The sequence below is a fragment of the Suncus etruscus genome, chromosome 8, assembly GCF_024139225.1.
Source record: "Suncus etruscus isolate mSunEtr1 chromosome 8, mSunEtr1.pri.cur, whole genome shotgun sequence".
Classification (NCBI taxonomy): domain Eukaryota; kingdom Metazoa; phylum Chordata; class Mammalia; order Eulipotyphla; family Soricidae; genus Suncus; species Suncus etruscus.
Window position 1 is genome coordinate 14,935,335 of NC_064855.1, and position 23,145 is coordinate 14,958,479.

A 23,145-nucleotide genomic window follows, 5' to 3' on the forward strand; every position below is an offset into this window, starting at 1 on the left:
GAAAATGCACGCGTCTTTCCCGCCCCATCTGCGCCCTTTCTCTGTAGTGGACCCGAAGCATTCATTTTCTCCACGAAACAAAGAGACCGGGGCGATCCCGAGTTCTGTCCACCTAAGTCGACTCCATTTCTGTAGCCAGCAGGCGCCTCTTCCAGCAGCGCCTTCCTCGCCCAGTGCAGCCCAGTGCACCGGCCTCCCCAGGTGGCAGGGAAAGGGCCGAGCCCAATCCGCAACCATCCTAGAACCCAGTTGCTCCAGGCACCGGCATCCCACGTGCACCCATTAGTGCGCTCGGAGCCGAGGCCGGAACAGTCCAAGTGGGCGGACCGGGGCAAGCGCCGGCCCCGTGACGTGGCCCAATCCCGGGCGAGCCTGGGCGGTTTTCCCCCCCAACTACTGCCCTTGCGGCCAGGCCCCGACGCGGCCTCCGCGGCTAGGAGGGGCGGGCGCCAGACGTGGACCAATGGGCGAGCGCGCCTGGGCGTCGGGGGCGGGGCCTGGCGGCGAGGACGCCAATGAGCGCGAGCCGGGGTGGCGTGCGTGGGGCGAGACCTTGTAACAGGAGCGCCAATGAACGCGCGTCGGAGGCGGGGCTTGTGTAGGGAGAGGGCGCCAATGAGCGAGTGCCGGGACTATGCTTGGGGCGGATCCTGGCGGCGGGAGCGCCAATGAACGCGCTTTGGGGGCGGGGCGGGGCTTGGCGCAGGAACGCCAATGAGTGCTTGCCGGGACGATGCTGTGGGGCGGGACCAGGCGGTGGGGCTCCAATGAGCGCGGGGGGCGGAGCCTGAAGGCGGGGGAGCCAATGAACGTTCTTCGGGGCTCCGGGGGTCGTGATGTGCTTGGGGCGGGGCCCGGCGGCGAGGCGCCAATGAACGCGCGGCAGGGGCGGGACCTGGAGGTAAGGGAGCCAATGAACGTTCTTCGGGGCGCCGTGGTCGGGGCATGCGTGGGGCGGGGCCTGGAGGCGGGGAGCCAATGAGCGCGCGGGGGCCGGCGTGCGTGGGGCGGGGCCTGACGGCTGATGCGCCAATGAGCGTGCGCCGCGTCCGGGGCGGCCGGTGCGCGAGCCGCGGCGGAGGGGTTGGCGGTGGCTCCGGTAACAGTTTGCAAGACGAGGGGAGCCGCGAAGGACGCCGGCCGGGGAGGAGTGCGCTGCGGGCATCGAGGGCTCGTCCGCCGCCGTCGCCGCCGCGTTTGTCCCCGCCGGGAGGCCCCAGGAGCGGGGGCGAAAGGTAGCGGGGTCCCGGGGGGCTCCCGGGGACCGGCCGGCCCTCCAGGGGGAGGCAACGTGCGGACTCCGGAGCGGGCCGGGCCGGGCCGGTCGCGGTAGTCCGGGCCCCGCGGCATGAGCCAGGGACCCGTCCCCCGGAGTGGGAGCCGCCGCCTGCGCCCGAGAGGCTTCGGGGAAGTCCGGGGGCCGGTTCCGTGCCCGGCCGAGGGCGCAGAGTCTGGGGGCACCCGCGCCCGGAGGTGCGATCACGGGCCCATCTCCCGGTTCCCGTCCAGGCCCGGCCTCCCTCCAGGTGTAGTAGGAGGGGAGCCCCGGCCGCACCCCATTTTGGGACTAGCCGGACCGTGCCCCATGATATCCGGGGTGCCCTTTGCTTGGCCAGGGGGCTTGGCTGCCCCTCCACCGGGCCCTGTCACCTGTCACTTGCTCTGGTGGTAGCTGGAGCCCAAGGACCACGCCGGCTCACTCCCCTAGGCTCTTGTGCCTGCGTTTTGGGGGGTGCATGGAGCAGGAGGGGACAGGTGGGTGCAGGACACCCCTAGGCAATGAGATCCCCTCTAGCTGCTCCCTCGACACACCGACGGTAGGCGATCGAGTTCTGCCCTCTTTCACGCCGGGCGTCCAGTTACAAGTGTCGGTGTTTCCTCCCTCAGGGCCACCACGATGCCAGCCACGGGCCGGAGACAGAGGCCCAGGAGGCTTCCCGTTTGGACCCTTATAGCTGTGTTTTTGGCCAATCTGCTGGTCCTGACTGGTACGTATGCTGCAAAGGAACCCTCTGAACACGGTGCATGTTCCAGCTATGACAGCACCAGTGGGAGGGGACTGAAACTGGGGTAGAAGCTTCTAAACACCTGCTGCTGGGCCTCATGAAGGTGGGCACAGAGGAGGTCACCAGAACTGTCAACTTTCCTTTTTCAGACACGTTGGCAGTGATGTCCGTAGACTTGGGTAGTGAGTCCATGAAGGTGGCCATCGTCAAGCCCGGAGTGCCTATGGAAATCGTCCTGAACAAGTGAGGGCAATGCTGGGGTGTAAGGGGGCCCAGTCAATGATTGTTCTTCATGGGGGCTGAGTGCTGGTGGTCCCAGCTCTACGCCCACACCCTTTTCTATAACCCTGCACTCGACGTCTCTTCCTCAGGGAATCCCGGCGGAAAACCCCAGTGACAGTCACCCTGAAAGACAACGAAAGGCTCTTTGGAGACAGTGCAGCAAGCATGGTGAGCTGGCCGGGCATCCCTGCCCAGCATGGGATGTCAGGTGGGTTCCGGAAGTCCCATGTTATCTGTTCCCCTCACCTCCTTGCAGGCTGTCAAGAACCCGAAGGTGACGCTCCGTTACTTCCAGCACCTGCTGGGGAAGCAGAACAACAACCCCCATGTGGCCCTTTACCGAGCCCGCTTCCCAGAGCATGAGCTGGGCGTTGACGAACAGAGGCAAACCGTACGCTTTCACCTCAGCCCGTGAGTACACCACAGGCCAGGGGAGAGGGCAGGGCAGGCCTTTGGATCTGGCCTGCTCAGTTCTCAACCACTCCCTTTCCCTGTACTCATCCTCTGCCCACAGGCAGCTGCAGTTCTCACCCGAGGAGGTCCTGGGCATGGTTCTCAATTACTCGCGCTCCCTGGCTGAGGACTTTGCAGGTGAGCCAAGCTGGCAGGATGGTGACACGTATTAGTGGCTGAGGGGTCCTGCTCACCCTTGGGTGGACTAGTGGATGGAGGCCTGGGCACAGAACACACTCCCTCCCACAGAGGCACCCCAGGTGTCCCTCGTAGCTCGGTGGGAGCCCTGTGGCCTTGTCCTCTGCAGAGCAGCCCATCAAGGACGCTGTGATCACTGTGCCAGCCTTCTTCAACCAGGCTGAGCGGCGGGCCGTTCTGCAAGCAGCCCGCATGGCCGGCCTCAAAGTGCTGCAGCTCATCAACGACAACACAGCCACTGCCCTCAGCTATGGTGTCTTCCGCAGGAAAGACATTAACACCACGGCCCAGGTGAGCCAGCAGGAGCCACCTAGCAGGCTAGTTTCCAGGCTGGAAGTGGGCACTGGTGCCTTTCGCTTGGGGATGGCCTCCTTTTAGGATGGGCTGAATGAGGTTGAGGAGAGGGGTTCCCCCCAGGAGGAGGCTGGCCCCGGGGTAGGCTGTAGTTACCATCAAGGTGGCCTTTGCCCTGCTTCTTTCCAGAACATTATGTTCTATGACATGGGCTCAGGCAGTACCGTGTGTACCATCGTGACCTACCAGACGGTGAAGACAAAGGAGGCGGGCATGCAGCCACAGCTGCAGATCCGGGGTGTAGGGTAAGTAGGAGGCTGGAGGTGGGTGACTGGCTGACCCCTGGGGTCATAAGTTCCTTCTTGGGGCCACTGCCTCCCAGAACTGCTCCCTGCAAGAATGCTCCTTACGTACCCATCCTAGAAGTACCCTCCCAGGTCATGAGGGAGGTTAGAGGTGGACATGTTGGGAAAATGGAGAGGCAGAAAAGTCTTGAACTTTTCTGAGGACATGTTCAAGGCTGTAGAGCATTTTGGGGATGAAGAGACCCTATCCCCATCTATTTTTCCTCTCTAATTTACTTATAAAGAACCCCTTTTTACTTTGAAACTCATCCTTGTTGCTATGGTTTGGGATTACTCTAGGTGTGTTCAGGGCTGACTCTTTGCTCTTTGTTCAGGGATCCTGGCAGGTCTTGGAATCATGTTGGGTGTTGGGGATTGAACCTGTGTTGGCCTCATGCAAGGCAGACACCTTCTCCATTGTAGTGACACTCTGGCCTGGTCTTTGGTTCTTAGCTGCACAACTCCCGGTTCAAGCTCCCCAAGTATGTGTCCTCCCTCCATTTTTCTCCACATTGCAGCAACAGGGATCTCTCCAGAATGCTAATCTCATGCTGGGCCAGTTTCTGGAACCCATCATTGTTTTGGAGACTTTGCCTTGGCCTAAGAGGTTGTCTCTATGAGCCCGGCTATACCCAGCCTGTCTCTCAGCCATCCTTGCCCTCCTCTGTGACTTAATCACTTTCTCTCCCACTTTCAGTCCTTCATTGTTCTATTCTCTCTGCTCAGAATGTTCTTTGCTGGCCTTTTAGTAGCAGTCCTTGATGGGCCAGCTCAACCATCACTTTCTATCAGAAGCTTCCCTTACAGCAGAGGACACTGTTTTCTCATCATTTGTAGCTAATCTTTGGGGTGGGAAGATCATTTTCCAGTTATTTTCTGGGTTATAAATAACTGGAGCTCTCCCACTCCCCTTTCTTCTGAGATAATGCCTCAGGAATGCCGGGTAATACTGACACTGAGGTGTTCTCATGGGTGGCGAGCACCATATTCCCATGTCCATAGGCGCACCTGCCTTTTCCTTCCTTCTCGCACCTGAACAGCTTTGACCGCACTCTGGGAGGCCTGGAGATGGAACTCCGGCTGCGAGAGCATCTGGCCGGCCTTTTCAACGAGCAGCGCAAGGGCCAGAAAGCAAAGGATGTGCGGGAGAACCCCCGGGCCATGGCCAAACTGCTGCGTGAGGCCAACCGTGTGAAGACTGTCCTGAGCGCCAACGCGGACCACATGGCACAGGTAGCCCACCCCGCCCCAGTTGTACTCCCGTGGTGAGCAGATCCCCATCTCCTGCCTGCCTCCTGGCCTGGCTTCTGTCAGCTTCTGACATGCCTTCTATCCCTCCAGATTGAGGGCCTGATGGACGACGTGGACTTTAAGGCCAAGGTAACACGCACGGAGTTTGAGGAGCTGTGTGCAGACCTGTTTGAGCGGGTGCCAGCACCTGTGCATCAGGCCCTGCAGAGTGCAGAGATGAACCTGGTAAGCAGACTGTGCCCCTAAGGTCCCAGGACTGCCTAAGGATGGTGAGGGAAGGTCAGTAACAGCCTTGTCACATACCTCGACACCTTCTTTTACAGGACGAGATTGAGCAGGTGATCCTGGTAGGTGGGGCCACCCGGGTCCCCAAAGTCCAGGAGGTGCTGCTGAAGGCAGTGGGCAAGTGAGTGTGGGTGTCAGAACTGAAGGCAGTGGGTGAGTGAGTGGATGCAGAGTGGGAGCCAGGGCTGACATGATTGTGGGTGCAGCCTGGGAGGGTCCCGGGCATTGGAACCTTTCTGAAGGCCACTCTCGTTCCCTTCCCCAGGGAGGAGCTGGGGAAGAACATCAATGCGGATGAGGCAGCTGCCATGGGCGCCGTGTACCAGGCGGCTGCACTCAGCAAGGCCTTTAAGGTGAAGCCCTTCGTGGTTCGAGATGCGGTCCTCTACCCCATCCAGGTGAGCGTCTGAGAACTGAGTAGCCATGGCCTCATCACGGCCTCAGCTCTCCTAGCTCATCCCCGTGCCTGCATGTAGGTGGAGTTCACCAGGGAGGTGGAAGAGGAAGCGGGTCTTCGCAGCCTGAAGCACAACAGGCGGGTTCTCTTCTCGCGAATGGGCCCCTACCCGCAGCGCAAGGTCATCACCTTCAACCGCTACAGCCAGGATTTCAACTTCCACATCAACTACGGCGACCTGGGCTTCCTGGGGACCGAGGAGCTCCAGTAAGGGGCTGGAGCTGGCACAGGGCTGGGGGGAACTGCTTTTTGGGGGCACAGGGGCAGGAGGCTGTTGCCCTGGCCACGGACAGGTGATGGAAGTACGTCCATGGCGTGCTGTTTTCTCCTCTTTCTCTCTCAAGGGTGTTTGGCTCCCAGAACCTGACCACTGTTAACCTGAAAGGGGTGGGGGAGAGCTTCAAGAAGCACCCTAACTATGAGTCCAAGGGCATCAAGGCCCACTTCAACCTGGATGAGAGTGGCGTGCTCAGCCTGGACCGGGTAAGAACTGGGGAGCCCAGCCACCGTCTGTCCCTGCCATTCCTCAGGGCCACATCAGGTTGGGGACAGCTGTGTGGGGCAGGATAAGTCTTGGCTCAGAGTAACAAATCTGAAGTCTGGGGTGCACTTTCTCAGGGCTGGGCTGTGTAAACTTTACAGGAGAGCTGCAGGACTAAAGAACATGTATATACCCTCCTTTTTTGGTGGGGGGAGGGCACACCTGGTGGCTCTCAGGCTTACTCCTGGGTCTGTATTCAGGAATTATTCCTGATACCCGGGTTGGCCACATGTAAGGCAAGTGCCTTGGTTACTGTACTATTGCCCCAGCCTCATTTGTTCTTTGGAACTCATGTAATCTGATAAGAAATACACTTGAATTTGGGGTTTGTTGGTTTTGTTTTAGTATTTTTAGTTTTTGATCCCCTCTGGCAATAGTCAGAGTGCATTCCCAGTGCATTTTGGTATTTTTTAGGGGTCACTCGGAGGTATGTGGGAGACCAGGCAGTGCCATAGGTTAAATTCCCATTTCCTGCTTGCCAAAATTGTCCTCTTTGAATTACTGCTCCAGTACCCATTTTTCAGTTTTGTACATTTTTTTAATTGCTTTTGGTCTTGAGGCCACACCTGACTCTACTCAGATACTGCAGATACTTCCAGATACTGCAGTGCTCGGACTTGCTATGGGCGGTGCTCAGGGAACCCCATTGTGATAGAGATGGAATCAGATGTGGGGTTCCCACACTGAAACCTGCACACCAGGCTTTGCCAGAGGTCCTGTTTTGTTTTGTTTTTGTTTTTGGGCCACACCCAGTGGCACTCAGGGGTTGCTCCTGGCTCTGTGCTCAGAAATCACTCCTGGAAGGCTTTGGGTACCCATATGGGATGCTAGAGCTTGAATCTAGGTCCATCCTGGGTCAGCTGCACATTCAATGCAAACATCCTACTGCTGTGATCCAGCCCTATTAATTATTTTTAGGGTTCCCCCCTCCATGGGCCATACTGGCAGCGCTCAGGGGTCACTCCTGGCTCTGTACTCAGAAATTGTTCCTGGCAGGCTCGAGGGACCATATGGGATGCCACGGATTAAACCCCGGTCTATCCTGGGTGGGTCGTGTGCAAGGCAAATGCCCTACTTTTGTGCTATTGCTACGGCCCCAGCCTTATCATTATTTTTGTGTTTTGGTTTTTGGGTCATACCCAGCAGCGCTCAGGGGTTACTCCTGGCTCTACGCTCAAAAATCACTCCTGGCAGGCTCAGGGGACCATATGGGATGCTGGGATTCGAACCACCATCCTTCTGCATGAAAGGCAAACACCCTACCTCCATGCTATCTCTCCGGGCCCCATATATATATATATATATATTTTTTTTTTGGTTTTTGGGCCACACCCGGCGGTGCTCAGGGGTTACTCCTGGCTGTCTGCTCAGAAATAGCTCCTGGCAGGCACTGGGGACCATATGGGACACCAGGTTTCGAACCAACCACCTTTGGTCCTGGATCGGCTGCTTGCAAGGCAAACGCCACTGTGCTATCTCTCCGGGCCCCAGCCCTATTATTTTTAAGAAATAGGTTTTTATTTGGAAATTCTGAGGAAGGGAAAAAGGAGGAGAAAGGAAGGAAGAGAGAAAAGTTGTTTAGGAAAGAATGCAGGCTTCTCTAAAGGCAGTGAGAGCCTAGAAGGCCTTTTTTGGGGGTTTTTTGTTGTGTTTTAGGGCCAACAGTGCTCAGGTTATTCCTGGCAGACTTGGGACCATATGGGATGCCGGGGATCAAGGCAAACATGGTACCCACTGTGCTTTCACTCCAACCCTAAGGAAGCCTGTGTGTGTGTGTGTGTGTGTGTGTGTGTGTGTATGTGTGTGTGTTTTCCTTTTTTTCTTGACTGGGGTGTGTGTGTTTTCCTTTTTTTCTTGACTGGTGTGTGTGTGTGTGTGTGTGTTTTGTTCTTGACTGGGGTGTGTGGGTATGTTTTCCCTTTTTTTCCGCATGTGTGTGTGTCTGTGTGTTTTCCTTTTTTTCTTGACTGTGGACTCACCAAGCGGTTTTTGGGAGCTTTGCTGTGCGCTCAGGCTTGTTTCTATCTATGCTTCAGGGACCAGGTGGTCCTCGAGATTAAACCTGCATTCAGCCTGTCTTTAGCTCAGGAACTCCTCTTTGAAGACTCGTTCTAGGGGAGCAGTATGGCTTACAACACAATTTTGGGGATTAAAAAAATTTTTTTTTATGACACAGTTTGGAAATGATGATTTATTCTTTTAGTAAGCCAAGTGTTGGCACTTTGGGAACATAAGGAGCTTCAACCCCGGGCTGAATGAGCTCATCCTAGACCCTCTGTAAGATAACGGGAGAGTCACTGGCACAGCAAGGCTATGAGGATGTTGGGTGGCCGACACATCCAACATGGCAGAATGCTGTGGAGAAAAGTCAGATTGTGCAAGTCTCCAGTGTGAACCCCTCCCTGATTTCAGGTGGAGTCTGTGTTTGAGACCCTGGTGGAGGACAGCCCGGAGGAGGAATCGACTCTGACTAGTAAGACATGGATGTGTGTGGATGTGTGTTTGTGTATGTATGTGTGTGCATGCGCGCAGGAGAAAACGTGCTAAATTGTGGGGCCCTGGTTTCAGGATGTATCACACCACCAGGAACTTTTGGGCTTTCTCTCTCCAGAACTCGGCAACACCATATCCAGTCTTTTTGGAGGTGGGGCTACAGCAGACTCCAAAGATAATGGCACCGAAACTGTCCAAGTAGGTCTGGGAGGGAGCCGGCGTCCATGCAGCATGGGAGTTGGGGATGTCGCCCCCCCCCCTGCCCTCTCTTCCTGTCCCCACACTGGTCACTGTGTGCCTGTGCTGTGCCACACATACACACCACAGAGCCAGGTCAGGGGTCATTGCTAGAGGCTCTTCTGGTGACGGGCTGGGGCTGACTGCATGTCACAGGAGGAAGAGGAGACTCCCGCTGAGGGCAGCAAGGATGACCCTGGAGAACAGACGGAGGTCAAGGAGGACGCTGAGGCCCCAATGGAGGACCCTTCTCCGCCCCCGACCCCTGCACCCAAGGAGGACTCCACCCCTGAGGGGGAGAAGGCTGCCCCCAAAGAAAACGAGGAGAAACCGGAAGCCCAGGTGAGCTGTGGGCAGGAGGCCAGCCTGGGGCTGCAGGCACAATCCCCCCAGTGTCTATCCTGAGGACCCAAGGCTTTGGCCTGAACACACTGCTCTGCTCCCCAGAAGCCCAGTGAGAAGGGGGCACCAGGGGCTGAGACCAACCCTCCAGCCCCTGAGGAGGAGAAGAAGCAAAAGCCCGCCAGGAAGCAGAAGATGGTGGAGGAGATTGGAGTGGAGCTGGTGGTTCTTGACTTACCTGACCTGCCTGAGGATGCGCTGGCCCGCTCGTCACAGCGGTGAGCATTGATGGCTGCAGTTGTGGGGTGCCCATGTGCCCCGGGGTTGGTGTAAAGGAGGCTGCTGATCAGGCCCAACCCCGGCTTCTCTGTCCCACAGGCTCCAGGACTTGACACTGAGGGACCTGGAGAAGCAGGAGCGGGAGAAAGCGGCCAACAGCTTGGAGGCATTCATCTTCGAAACACAGGTGGGATGCTGTGGGGGTCCCCATTGAGTCTTGGCACGGGGAGCCTATCCATCAGGCCTCACAGGGTCGCATACCTCCCCAGGACAAGCTGGACCAGCCCGAATACCAGGAGGTGTCCACTGAGAAGCAGCGCGAGGAAATCTCAGGAAAGCTGAGCGCAGCATCCACCTGGTTGGAGGACGAGGGCTTCGAGGCCAGCACAGCGGTGAGGACCCTACACCCCAGCACTTGATGGCCGGGGTCCCCTTCTTCACCAGGCCCACAGTAGGAAGGGCCTTAAAGGGGGTGCAGGCTGTCCCCTCATCCCTAGACCCCGACCTTCATCCCCTGTCAGATGCTGAAGGAAAAGCTCGCGGAGCTGAGGAAGCTGTGCCAAGGCCTGTTCTTTCGGGTGGAGGAGCGCAAGAAGTGGCCGGAGCGGCTGTCTGCTCTGGACAATCTGCTTAATCATTCCAGCATGTTCCTCAAGTGAGCAGCCAGGCTTCATCCTTTCTTTCCTGTGTGGCTTCAACCATACATCCCTTCACTCTGGCCCTTCCTCTCCTCTCCCCATATCTCGCCCCCCATCGTGGCCCCCTTGGGCTGATTGTCTCCCTGCTTCCAGGGGTGCACGGCTCATCCCTGAAATGGACCAGCTCTTCACTGAGGTAGAGATGACAACGTTAGAGAAAGTCATCAACGAGACCTGGGTGAGCCCCTGCGTTGAGTGAGGTGGGGGGGGGGGTGTCAGACCTACTCTGAGGAGCTAACCCTGAGCTGGACTTGGGGAGGTGACAGTGATTTGGATTGTTGGGGGACTCTGCAACTGTTTCTCCCAGTGATGATCGCCCCAACAGTGCTATGCCTTTGACTGCTTAGGAGGCCGTACCATCCTGGGGACCTAGGCCAGGCCCTGACCCTTGGTGCTTTCTCACCCACCCTACATAGATTTTTGTGAACAAAAATTCAGTGGTAGGGTGCTGAAAATGACACAGTTAACGGTGTCAGTTATAGATTCTGAGTACAAGGATGTTAGCAGAAATGTGATTTGGGAGAGATGAAAGATGGTGCCATTGAACCTGCATACTGCTCACACAGGTTTGATTACTGGCACCAAGCCTTCCAGGAGTAAGCCCTAAGCCTGAGCCTCCCCCCAAAAAATATGGTTTAGGATGACCTTGTGAAGGTCTTCAAAGGCTGCTTTGAGGAGATGGCCCTAGGGGGCTCTTTGAGGTCTGCATGGATGTTGCAGCAGTGGTTGAGGAGCAAGAAACTGCTCTTTTTGTGACAAGTGCTGAGCTGCTGCTGCTGTTGTTGTTGTTGTTGTTGTGGGATGTGGCGATGCTCAGGGGTTAACTCCTGGCTCTGTATTCAGGAATCCCTCAGTCATTGCTCGGGGGACCAAATGGGATGCCGGGGATCAAACCCGGGTCAGCTGCATGCTGTCCTGTTGCATGGGCCCCCGCTGATCCTTTCTCACCTGTTCCTGCAGACCTGGAAGAACTCGACGGTGGCCGAGCAGGCCAAGCTTCCTGCTACAGAGAAGCCGGTGTTGCTCTCCAAAGACATCGAGGCCAAAATGATGGCCCTGGACCGGGAAGTGCAGTATCTGCTCAATAAAGCCAAGTTCAGCAAGCCACGGGCCCGGCCCAAAGACAAGAATGGCACCCGCCCAGAGCCTGCACACAACGCCAGCGACCAGGCGGAGAAGGTCATCCTGCCACCAGGTGATACCAGTGCTCCTAGGCAGGACCAGGGCCACCCCTTCCTCCTTCCCTACCTCCCAGGGTTCACTGTGTCCTCCAATTTCCCTCCAGACCAACCTGATGATGAGAAGCCCATTCCAGAACCTGAGACGGAGGCTGGTGAGTCGGAAGAGCCCTGGGATGTGAGCTTTGATGGCCATGATGTTGTGATGCTTTGAAAGTTACCCACCCATGTATCCAGACTGCTGGTACTTCTTCCTTCTGCCTGCTAACTAACCTTTCCTCCCCTCAAAGCAGGATCCAAAGATGCAAATGCAGAACCTCTGGAATTAGATGGTCCAGGAGCAACAGGTGAGGATGGAGCCAGGGTTGCCCCTTGGGCAGCCTGGAGAGAGGGTCTGGAAGGATCACCCCCTGGCTGACCATGTGTCACTCACCTGTTGTCATCCCTTTGCTCTCCCTGGATCCCAGCAGAACCTGAGCAGAAGGAGCCAACGACAGGAGAGAAACAAACGTCAAGGAATGATGAACTGTAGCACCACAATCCCTTCCTCAACCTCTTTTTATTTATTAGCCTTGGAGGTTTGGGGGTGCTGCCCTCCATGGCTGGAGAGATGTTCCTTTCCTCTCCCCTGTGATCTCGGGGTGGGTAGGGGAGGAGAGCTCACCATTCCTTCTAGAACATTCTGTGGTTCAAAATGAAATTATTCTATTTTCAGTCTCCTCTCCACTCCCCCTCCCCTTGGTTCCCTATCCATCCAGGCCCTAATCTGGGAAAAAATCACTATTATGTCTTAACTCTGCTTGTGGGTAACGGATGTAGTGGCTGGCAGAAATGGGCTGACCTGGGTGTCCAGCTCCAGTCTTTGCTTCTTTCCTTTTGTCCACCCTAAGGAGATATCACAAGGGGTGGGCACCTGGCTAGAAGGGACTCACTGCCTCCCGTGCTCATTCCCCCACCAAGCTCCTCTTCTCTTGCCCCAAACTCCCTTTTCCTCTTGTAAGTCAGGCACTTTCCTGCCTATGCCCACACCCTTTCTGTGTGCAACAGCCACTGGACATGTGGGTTGGTCTCCATGCCATGTCTACTGGCCCAGTGGACAGGCAGAAGAAAGTAGAGAGGGACATCAGCCCCCATCAGGACTGAGACCCCGCATGCCTGAAGCTCCCTATTGAGCTTAGGAAAGTCCTGGGGGGAGGCTGGTATGGAAGCCAGTGGCCTGGCATGGCCTGGCATTCCCAAGAGCTGGGGGGCAGTCCAAGTCCCTTGGCAAGTCACCCCTTCTCTCTCTTGCTGCTCTCACTGACATCCACCTGCCCCAGCTCTCTGGGCCAACCCAAATGTGCTTTCTACTGTGAGCCCCAACCCAGCACCTTGGGGTGAAGGTGAAAGTGCCACCTCCTCTCTCTGGGGTCCACAGAGAGGGAAGGGGCAGTGTGGGCACCCTGGCTTTCAGCATTGCTGTATTCGTGGGGGCCTTACCCTTCATTCCCCCTTTCGGGAACCTTCCCGCTGTATCCCACCCAGAGCAGAGCAAGGCTTGCCACCCCAGTGCCCTGGGCAAAGGGGAGCCCATATAGTTTGTCTTTTGTCTTTTTTTTTTTTTTTTTTTTTTTTGCCACATTGGCAGAAATGAGACTTAAGGTCCCCCCACTTACTTGTTTGGGTTCTTTCACTAGCAGTTGAGGCTGGTTGGACAGGTTGGAGTCAGATTGTACTTTGCTCCATTGTTAATTGAGAAACTTTAAATAAAAAATATTCTTTTCTATAGCCCTTTCTGTACTGTGATTTTTAGTATATGTACTAGCTCTCTGCTTAGGAGGTCTCAACTCCTGGCAGACTCGAGGAACCTGTACTGATGTTTTAAAAAGCATTTCAGGTGGGGCCGGAGTGATAGCGCAGCAGTAGGCCTTGCTCGTGGCCAACCTGGAACCAAACTGGGTTTGATTCCAAGCATCCTATATGGTCTCTCGAACCTGCCAGGAGTGATTTCTGAGCGCAGAGCCGGGAGTAACCCCTGAATGACACCAGGTGTGGCCCAAAAACAAAATTTCTGGGCCTGGAGTTATAGCACAGTGTGGGAGAGGACACATTTTCCTTGTATTTGATAATAAATAAAAACAATTTGGGGGGGACTGGAAACGTAGCACAGCTGGAAACCACTTGCCTTTCACAGTCAACTCAGGTTCAGTCCCAAACACTATGAGAATGATCACTGAGCACAGAACCAGGGAGGGCTAAGCTCTGAACACCACCAGCTGTGGCCCTCAAACTCCAAAAATAAAAAAAAAAGAAACAGGGTTTCATTGGCAGTTGTTACTCGAGGCCACATCAACAATGTAGAGCAGGGGTCTCAAACTTGCGGCCCACGGTACGTTTGCGGCCCTCCATACAACATTTTGTGGCCCGCAGCCAGCCTTTAAATATTGCAGTATTCGCGATTATTTGCTTACCGAATAATCGCAGTAAAAATCGCATTAGTAAGAAAAAAATCGCATTAAACATTTGCATACTCCGAGCAGTTCCGTTCGGAGTATGCAGATGTTTAATGCAATTTTTTTCTTACTAATGCGATTTTATATTGCAAATATTCAGTAAGCGAATAATCGTGAATACTCTGCACTTAACGCAGACATCATTTTCGCTGCTCCAGCCCGCTGTCCCTTGCATTATCGGAGGCCTAAGGGAGAGAAGTTTATTATAGAATTAGATTTTGTCATACCTTAATCATGACTTTATCAAAGCCTGCAATGAAGAGAAAGATTGATGACAAGCACAGACAATTTCAGGAAAAGTGGGAGACGCAGTATTTCTTTGTTGAGCACAGGGGCATCCCCACATGTCTTATTTGCTCAGAGAAAGTTGCAGTACACAAGGAATACAACTTGAGATGCCATTATTCAACTAAACATGCTGAGGAATGTGCAAAATATCAAGGAAATGAGCGAGCCAAGCGGGTTGCCAGTCTTAAAGCATGTCTAATGAGGCAACAAGATTTCTTCAAGAAAGCAACCAAAGAGAATGTTGCAGCAGTTGAAGTTAGTTACATGGTTAGTGAGATGATTGCTAAGGCAGGGAAACCATTCACAGGAGAGTTTGTTTAAAAAATGCATATTACAGGCTGCAAGTATTATTTGTCCGGAAAAGAAAGGTCAGTTTAGCAAAATCAGCCTTTCTTTTTTTTTTTTTTTTTTTTTTTTTTTTTGGTTTTTGGGCCACACCCGGTGACGCTCAGGGGTTACTCCTGGCTATGCGCTCAGAAGTCGCTCCTGGCTTGGGGGACCATATGGGACGCCGGGGGATCGAACCACGGTCCGTCCTAGGCTAGCGCAGGTAAGGCAGGCACCTTACCTTTAGCGCCACCGCCCGGGCCCAAAATCAGCCTTTCTGCCAACACTGGCAGAGCGCATTTCTGACATGTCAAGTGACTCAACTGTGTGAGAAAGCCAAATGTTTTGATGCATACTCAGTTGCTCTTGATGAGGGCACAGATATAACAGACACTGCGCAGCTCACAATTTATGTCCGTGGTGTTGATTGCAATTTTGAATTGACAGATGAGCTGCTCACAATAATTCCAATGCATGGCCAGACCACCGCTAATGAGCTATTTCAGCATCTGTGTGATGCCATTGAGAATGCAGGTTTGCCATGGAAGAGGTTTGTTGGAATAATAACCAATGAAGCGCCATCAATGACAGGGAGGAAAAATGGACTGGTGGCACTTGTTCAAAAAAAATCTTGAAGAGGAGGGTGTAGAGAAGGCTATTGCTCTTCACTGCATTATCCATCAGCAGGCTCTTTGCAGTAAATGCCTGCCGTGTGACAATGTGATGCTGTTGTTGTGAAATGCATCAACCAAATCAGATCCAGGAGCTTAAAGCACAGGAGGTTCCATGCTTTTTTAGAGGAAATGGAGTCAGAATATGGAGATGTGCTCTATTTCACCGAGGTACGTTGGCTCAGCAAGGGAAATGTTCTGAAAAGATTTTTTGAGTTGAGAGCAGAAGTGAAAGCCTTCTTGGAGAAGGATGGGAATGCTGTTTCTGAGTTGAGGGATCACAAATGGCTCATGGACTTAGCTTTTCTTGTTGACATCACACATAAGCTGAATGTACTAAACAAGATGTTACAAGGCCCGGGGCAGCTTATCAGTACTGCCTGTGACAACGTGAAAGCATTCTCCACAAAACTTGTGTTATGGAAATCCCAGCTCTCTCAGACAAACTTTTGCCATTTCCCAGCATGCAAGGAACTTGTGGATGCAGGCATACCATTCAGTGGTGAGAAATATGTTGATATTATTTTGAAGCTAGAGAAGGAATTTGATCACAGATTTGCAGACTTCAAAAAGCATAGAGCCACTTTCCAAATTTTTGTGGATCCCTTTTTCTTTGATGTGCAAGATGCCCCTCCTGTGCTTCAAATGGAGCTCATTGACCTGCAATGCAACTCTGATCTCAAAGCCAAGTTCAGGGAGATTAGTGGAAAAGCAGACAAGCATGGGCAATTTTTGAGAGAATTGCCCCCCCAGCTTCCCTGAGCTTTGCCAAATGTTCAAGCGCACCATGTGCCTTTTGGGGAGCACATATTTGTGTGAAAAGTTATTCTCCACATTGAACTTCAATAAGTCAAAGTACAGGTCTAGACAATGATGATCATCTTCAAGCCATACTGAGGGTCTCAACTGCTTCCTCTCTAAAGCCAAATGTGGTTCAGATTTGTGAGAAGAAGCGCTGTCAAGTCTCTGGCAACAAGGAATAGGCAAAAGATGCCATGTTCGGGGCCGGCGAGGTGGCGCTAGAGGTAAGGTGTCTGCCTTGCAAGCATTAGCCAAGGAAGGACCATGGTTCAATCCCCTAGCGTCCCATATGGTCCCCCCAAGCCAGGGGCAATTTCGGAGCGCTTAGCCAGGAGTAACCACTGAGCATCAAATGGGTGTGCCCCCCCCAGAAAAAAACAACCCAGAAGAACTGTTCATGATCTTCACTCAATGTTCTATTCATGTTCAGAAGAAATAATTAAAACTGTTAAAATGACGTTTGAGGACTTTTTTTTTTTTTTTTTTTGTGAAATCCCTTACGTGGCCCTGCCTCACCCCGACTTTGCCTCCTGCGGCCCCCAGGTAAAACTGAATTTGAGACCCCTGATGTAGAGAATCACAAATTAGAATAATGTTTGGAGAGGCCAGAGCGGTGGCGCAAGCGGCTTTGCTCGTGCTAACCTAGGACAGACCGCGGTTGGATCCCCCGGCATCCCATATGGTCTCCCACACCAGGAGTGATTTCTGAGTGCATAGCCAGGAGTAACCCCTGAGCGTCATCGGGTGTAGGCTAAAAACCGAAAAAAAAAAAAATGGGGCCAGTGATAGTACAGTGGGGAGAGCATTTGCCTCGAACTCTGCTAACCTGGGTAGGATCCCCTGCAACCCACATGCTCCCCTGAGCCCACCTGGAGTCATCCCTGAATACCAGGTATGGCAGCCCCCCCAAATATTTCTTTTTAAGGTTTTAGTTCACTGCCAAGATTAAAACGGTTATTTGGGGAGATCCATCTTCCTAGCACAGCTAGACTGCCACATTGGGGCTACTTTGTTCTAATTCTGCCCTCAACACTGCTTTGTGTTGAAGGAGGTTGGCATTCATTCGCCTCTCGCCTAAAGAGCTCACCCCTAGGGGGCGCTGCTCCCGCCGTGGCGCAGTGCAACCCGACCCGCCTCGGGGTGGCCGGGCTGTCCCTGTCGTCCTGGGGGCGGAGCCTGGCTCAGGACACGCCCCTTCCCTTAAACGCGCCTGCGCGATCCCGGTGCCGGCCAGTGGGGCTCCCGCCTGGGTCCAGGTAGGGCCAGGGCTGTGTGCGGAGGACGGGTGCTGCATGGGAACCGGGCCGGCGGGGCAGGCAGGACTCAGATCTTGAGGCTCCAGGGGTGACAAACCCCAACCTGCGCCCCAACCTGGAGCTGTGTCTGCAGCTGCTTCCTTCGGGAAAGAGGTGTCCCATCCTGGGTGTGGGGTCACAGTGACCAGTACAGAGTCCTTCGGTGGCTCCAGCCCTGCACCCCGAGTCCTGGGCCCTGGTTAGCGTGAGGACACAGAGCTGGACAGGTGCCGCCCTAGTGGGGCTGTCAGGACCTTGATCTGAGAAGTTTCCACCCCCCCTTTTTTTGTTTGGTTGGTTTTGGGGCCACACCCGTCAAAATGCTCAGGGGTTACTCCTGGTTCTGCACTCAATCATTCCTGTCGGTGCTCAGGGGGACATCCTATGGGATGTTGGGGATCAGACCCAAGCTGGCCTGTGCACAGCAAACACCCCGTTGTGCTTTCTCTGCTCAACCCCCTTTCTTGAATTAAGTGACACCCCCTTGTGCTAAGTACTAAGAGTAACAAAGCTGGAAGCCAGCTGTAGACTTGCAAATGGGGTGCAGTATTGTTGGTGAATATATGCAGAAACTCACCTAGCACCTATTGCAAGCAGGGCCCAGGCAGAAAGGCTCCCTGGGATGAATGAGAAGTTGGGGAGAAGGGAACTGACTGGAGAGGGCAGCCTCTGCTCCTGCCCCATCCATCTCATCCGGTTCCCCTGGGTGCCTGCAAACAGAAGTAATTAGGTTGAGCCTTTAATCACAGCTGCTGTCGCATGCAGCCAGCAAAGAAGAGAGAAGAAAGGAAAATCTTGGGGGGCACCTGTTCTTAAGTGCTTTCCTCTGGGATCCCCTCCCAGCACCCCCAGCTTGGCTGTCAGTAATCTCGTGTTTTCCCATCTCTCTCAGGACACTGGGTTCCCTAGGAGCTGCCCCTGGCTTAATGATTGCCCAGAGGGTGACTATAAAGAGAGGCTGTGCCACGGAGGGCACCCAGAACACTTAGCTCAGCAGATCTGGGCCCAGCCGAGCAGCGGGTGAAGGAGCTGTGGGCAGAGGCTCAGCGTCCTGCCTGCCGGCACCATGGCAGCCCAGGGCTATGGCTACTACCGAACTGTCATCTTCGCGGCCATGTTTGGGGGTTACAGTCTGTATTACTTCAACCGCAAGACCTTCTCCTTCGTCATGCCTTCACTGGTGGAGGAGATCTCTCTGGACAAGGATGACCTGGGTGAGCCCCAGAGGGTGGCTCTGGGGAACTGGGTATTGGTGACACATGTGGAAGGAGTGTCTGGACTCATTGGGGCCAGAACCCAAGTGCTGGTGTGATCCCTGGGGTGCAGGATGGGGCATAGTGCCAGGACAAGGTCTCTGCTTAATCTTATGAGGCCTGTAAGATCCCCCAGAGGCCCTGTGGTTCTGAGCGTGTTGATGGGAGTCTGAGCAGAGTCTGTAACTGGGCAGTTGGAGACATGGTGGAGACTTGCACATGATACTCTGAGAGTTCCCAAAGAAAGCCACAGGCCTCAGCTCTTATTCCAGGAGGCCTTGGCCCCCACTCAGAGAGGGAGTAACAAGTGCCCAGAGGCCCTAGGTTGGCATGAGAGGGAGGTGGATGTGATTCCTCAGGAAAGGAAACGCCTGGTCCTCTGTAGCTGGCACCCTCAGGAGGCCTAAAAGTCATAGGTCAACCTAAGGCTACTGCTGCGGAGAGGCCAGGCCCCAAAACAAGCAGCTTAGGCTCCTCCCTGCCTCGGTCTGTGCTGGTGCTGGCACCTGGGCACACCTGACCCCCACCTTCCTCCCCTCTCTTGTACCTTTGCTCTGATCCTAATCCCTAGGGATCCTGCCCCCTGCTCCCCGCCTCTGCAGGGCTCATCACCAGCAGCCAGTCAGCGGCCTATGCCATCAGCAAGTTCGTGAGCGGGGTGCTGTCAGATCAGATGAGCGCCCGCTGGCTCTTCTCCTCGGGGCTGCTCTTTGTGGGCCTCGTCAACGTTGCCTTCTCTTGGAGCTCCACCGTGTCCGTCTTCGCCATCCTCTGGTTCCTCAATGGCCTGGCACAGGGCCTGGGCTGGCCCCCGTGTGGGAAGGTCCTGCGGAAGGTGAGTGGGCCACATATGAGATGACAGAGGCGATGTGAAAGGAGCATGTGAAAGAACCGGCAGCCTCACCCCACCCCAGCCCAGAGCTGCCACTGCCGCTGTCACCACCTGGCCAGTGCCAGTCCAGCTCCTCTTGCTGCTTAGGATATTTTAGGAGCCTGAATGGGTTGGGATCGGGTGGCCCAGGAGGTAACTGGCCCTGCCAAGGTGCTGCTTCTTTCCCTGCTCCACTTGGGGCACTCCTGGGTCTGTGCCTCCCATATGCGTGGGGCTGGACATCCACTCTGTGCCCGTGTGCCCCGCAGTGGTTTGAGCCGTCCCAGTTTGGCACGTGGTGGTCCATCCTCTCCACCAGCATGAACCTGGCGGGCGGGCTTGGCCCCATCCTGGTCACCGTCCTGGCGCAGACCTACAGCTGGCGCAGCACACTTGCCCTGTCAGGGGTGTTGTGCGTACTTGTCTCCTTCCTCTGCCTGCTGCTCATTCGCAATGAGCCTGCTGACGTCGGCCTCCGAAACCTGGACCCCACGCCCTCGAAGGGCAAACCAGGTAGGCACCCCAGGTGATATGGGGGGGGGTGTCAAAGCTTAGTGGGCAGATTTTTTAATTTATTGTTTGTATGTGGGCACACCTATATTCAGAATTCATTCTTGTATCTGTGCTCAGGGATCACTCTTGGTGGGCTTGTGGCACCCAATAGGGTGCCAAGAATCGAATCCAGGCTGGCAGCATGCAAGGCAGTCACCCTCCCCACTCTACTGTGGTCCCATCCCATTATTAGATGAGTGTTTCTGGAGGATTGTGAGCCTGGCTCTGTGCTGCTCCTTGGCCACAGCTGCCTCCCAGCCAGGCTTCCAGGCATCCACCCCAACCCCTCCTGGAGGTTGGCAGCAGAGGGGAGCAGGCAGGGCCAAGGTGAGGGGTACACCCTTCTGCTCACCCTGGCTGTGCAGGTGAACTCTGTCCCAGGCTGGTTAATGAGTGGTGGGGGCCCCTGTCTGATCTGCCAGGCTCCCCGAAGCAGGAGAGCACCCTCCAGGAGCTGCTGCTGTCCCCCTACCTGTGGGTACTCTCCACTGGCTACCTGGTGGTTTTTGGGGTGAAGACCTGCTGCACTGACTGGGGACAGTTCTTCCTCATCCAAGAAAAGGGCCAGTCGGCCCTCGTAGGTGAGGCAGATGCGGAGGCAGGGTGGGAAAACAAGGGCCAGCTTCTCTGGACCCCCTTTTCTTCTATATGTGAACATGCACCCTTCCAGTGGCTGTCCCCCATGGACATGTCCCCCATTCACCTCTCTGGGGCAACCCTGATACATAACCAATCCCCCTTTCCTTTTCCTCCTCACAACTCCCCTCTGCAGGTAGCTCCTACATGAGTGCCCTGGAAGTGGGAGGTCTCGTGGGCAGCATCGCTGCAGGCTACCTGTCAGACCGGGCCATGGCAAAGGTGAGTGGGTAGACCCTTCCTGAACAGACACGGGAGAGTTGGGAGGCCTGGGTGAGGGCACACTGGCATGCACTGGGGAAAGAAGTTTATTTTTGTTTTTGGGTCACACCTGGCTGTGCTCAGGGGTTACTCCTGGTTCCACGCTCAGAAATAGCTCCTGGCAGGCTCAGGGGACCCATATAGGGTGCTGGGACTCGAACCAATGACCTTCTGCATGAAAGGCAAATGTCTTACCTCCATGCTATCTCTCCGGCCCCAGGGAAAAAAGTTTTATTTTGTTTTTGGGCCACACCTGGCAGTGCTCATGGATTGCTCCTGGCTCTGCACTCAGTTTATTCTTGGCAAGCTCAGGGAACTATATGGGGTGCCAGGGATCGACCTGGGTCAGCCACGTGCAAGTCAAGTACCCTAACTACTGTCCTATCAGAACAGCCCCATTGGAGAAAGGATTATTAATATGGTGCCAGGAAAATCCACCCCATTGCCCCACTTGTGCAAGTGTTGTGCCACTGAGTCATATTTGCAGTGATCACTTCCTGGGCCATGTGGTGCCCACATGGTCAGCGCACAGAGCTGTCTGCATCCCAGAGACCTTCTGCTGTTCCAGAACCTTTCAAGACCCTGGTGTCTCTGGAGCCCCAGGGAAACTGGGGTGGGAAGCGGCTGGTGCATCCAGCCAGCTCGTGTCCCCAGCATGCTCCAAGGTGGAGGAAGGGATGTGCTGGAGTTTGGCCTCCCAGGCTTCCCTAGCCAAGAACTGGGGGGGTAGGGGGATTGCCAAAGCCTGTCTGCAAAGGCCCTGCTGTGTCAGAGTCCAGGATGGGGGTTTGCTGCTGCTTCAGGGCCTCACACTGCTGGGGGTTGGATGTGCCTGCAGGCGGGGCCGTCTGTCTACGGGAACCCTCGCCACGGGCTGCTGCTGCTCATGATGGCCGGCATGGCCGGGTCCATGTACCTCTTCCGGACGACCGTGACTAGTGAGGCTCCCAAGGTGAGGAAAGCAGCCTAGCTGGCCACGCTCTGCCCGGACTCACCACAGGAGCTTGATGCCTCCCTGCTGGGACCCAGCCATCCACCCTCAGCGTGGTGCCCTCTCTCCTGTGCTCTAGGCTGCAGCTCTCTGGACTTCGGCTCTCCACCCTCTTGCTGAGCTCTCAGGCTTTACGGAGCACGAGGTGCTTCTCTCTGTTTCCTCCTGGTTCACATCAGCTTTGCCCTGACTCTGGTGAAATCCTGCCTTTTCCTTCTTCATCCAACCCCACAGCTCTTTTGGGTTGGCTTCAGTGCTCACGTTGTGGGGAGTGGGTGAGGGATTGTCCGCTCTGGTTTTCTTACTCTAGTTCTTTGTTCCCATGGGCCAAACCTTTTCTTTCCTCCTTTGGATTTGGGCCTTGTCCAACAGTGCTTAGATGACCATGTGATGCTGGGGATGAAACCTGGGGCTCCTGCATGTCAAGTACAATTCCAGTCCTTGGAGTATCTTCCAGGCCCTGCTTTCCTCTTCCCAGGCAGGGCTGTCAGAAATGCCCTTGTGCTAACCACTATCCCACACGGCCCTTGCAGCTCTGGATTCTTGTACTGGGAGCTGTGTTTGGCTTCTCCTCCTATGGTCCCATCGCCTTGTTTGGAGTTATTGCAAACGAGAGCGCCCCTCCCAACCTGTGTGGCACCTCCCATGCCATTGTGGGGCTCATGGCCAACGGTGAGTGGTACCCGAGTCTCCACTTGCCCCCATGCCTGCCGGCCATGCCTCCATAATAACTGGGCTCACCTCTTCCCTCCCTCCCTTCCTTCCCCACAGTGGGCGGCTTCCTGGCAGGCCTGCCCTTCAGCACCATTGCCAAGCACTACAGCTGGGGCACAGCCTTTTGGGTAGCTGAAATCACCTGTGCAGCCTCTACTGTGGCCTTCTTCCTGATGCGCAACATCCGCACCAAGATGGGCCGCGTCCCCAAGAAAGCTGAGTGAGGTGGACGGGCTCAGGCTCAGGCCTTTCCCCTGCGCATGAAAAGGAAGCAAGCAGGCAGAGCAGGGGTGCTCTGGCCGGCGTTCAACCTTTGACTTGCCTTTTCTGGGCCTTATCAGTGGCTAATGAGGCCCTGCTGCCCCTCCTATGCGCCTTTGTGCTCAGATTCCAGCAGCTCCTATTTTTGTGTCCAGAGTCAGGAGTTCTTGAGGCCAGAAGTCTTCCGCATCCTTTTTCTAACCAGGCCAGGGTGAAGTTCCTGCTAATTCAGGCTCTGGAGGGGTGGAGGGCCTCAGTAGGGGAGCCCTGCTAAAGCCAGTCCCTCTAGCTCCAGGACCCTGGGCATCGTGGGGTGGGGGGAATAGAGTGACTTGCTATAGATTAAAACTAGATTTGATACTAAACACTACCAGCACTTTCTTTCAAAGGGGTA

At 55.0% G+C, this 23,145-nt stretch overlaps 2 protein-coding genes across 6 annotated transcripts; both read left to right on the forward strand.

Annotated features, from left to right (window-relative positions):
* The first annotated feature begins 1,890 nt into the window (after positions 1 to 1,890).
* On the forward strand, positions 1,891 to 12,228 carry HYOU1 (hypoxia up-regulated 1). Of its 4 annotated transcripts, none has more exons than XM_049778156.1 (25): positions 1,891 to 1,988; positions 2,156 to 2,249; positions 2,378 to 2,456; positions 2,545 to 2,699; positions 2,803 to 2,879; positions 3,049 to 3,230; positions 3,423 to 3,538; positions 4,618 to 4,810; positions 4,919 to 5,053; positions 5,152 to 5,234; positions 5,379 to 5,511; positions 5,590 to 5,777; positions 5,915 to 6,053; positions 8,524 to 8,584; positions 8,723 to 8,802; positions 8,998 to 9,183; positions 9,289 to 9,461; positions 9,562 to 9,649; positions 9,732 to 9,854; positions 9,984 to 10,117; positions 10,254 to 10,338; positions 11,121 to 11,355; positions 11,446 to 11,493; positions 11,629 to 11,685; positions 11,806 to 12,228. In XM_049778156.1, exons 1-25 carry the CDS (start codon positions 1,898 to 1,900, stop codon positions 11,868 to 11,870), a joined length of 3,000 nt encoding a protein of 999 aa, XP_049634113.1. In that variant the 5' UTR covers positions 1,891 to 1,897; the 3' UTR covers positions 11,871 to 12,228. The 4 variants fall into 4 exon arrangements, with proteins under 4 accessions (XP_049634113.1, XP_049634114.1, XP_049634115.1 ...); XM_049778157.1 differs by having other exon boundaries at positions 11,809 to 12,228; XM_049778158.1 differs by having other exon boundaries at positions 11,632 to 11,685.
* A 4,903-nt stretch (positions 12,229 to 17,131) lies between these two features.
* SLC37A4 (solute carrier family 37 member 4) lies at positions 17,132 to 23,116 on the forward strand. Of its 2 annotated transcripts, XM_049778172.1 has the most exons (10): positions 17,132 to 17,173; positions 18,105 to 18,426; positions 19,068 to 19,300; positions 19,606 to 19,849; positions 20,311 to 20,469; positions 20,661 to 20,746; positions 21,624 to 21,737; positions 21,856 to 21,921; positions 22,310 to 22,448; positions 22,548 to 23,116. In XM_049778172.1, the coding sequence occupies exons 2-10, from the start codon at positions 18,279 to 18,281 to the stop codon at positions 22,712 to 22,714; spliced, it is 1,356 nt and encodes a 451-aa protein (XP_049634129.1). In that variant the 5' UTR covers positions 17,132 to 17,173; positions 18,105 to 18,278; the 3' UTR covers positions 22,715 to 23,116. The 2 variants fall into 2 exon arrangements, with proteins under 2 accessions (XP_049634129.1, XP_049634130.1); XM_049778173.1 differs by lacking the exon at positions 21,856 to 21,921.
* Positions 23,117 to 23,145: the final 29 nt, after the last annotated feature.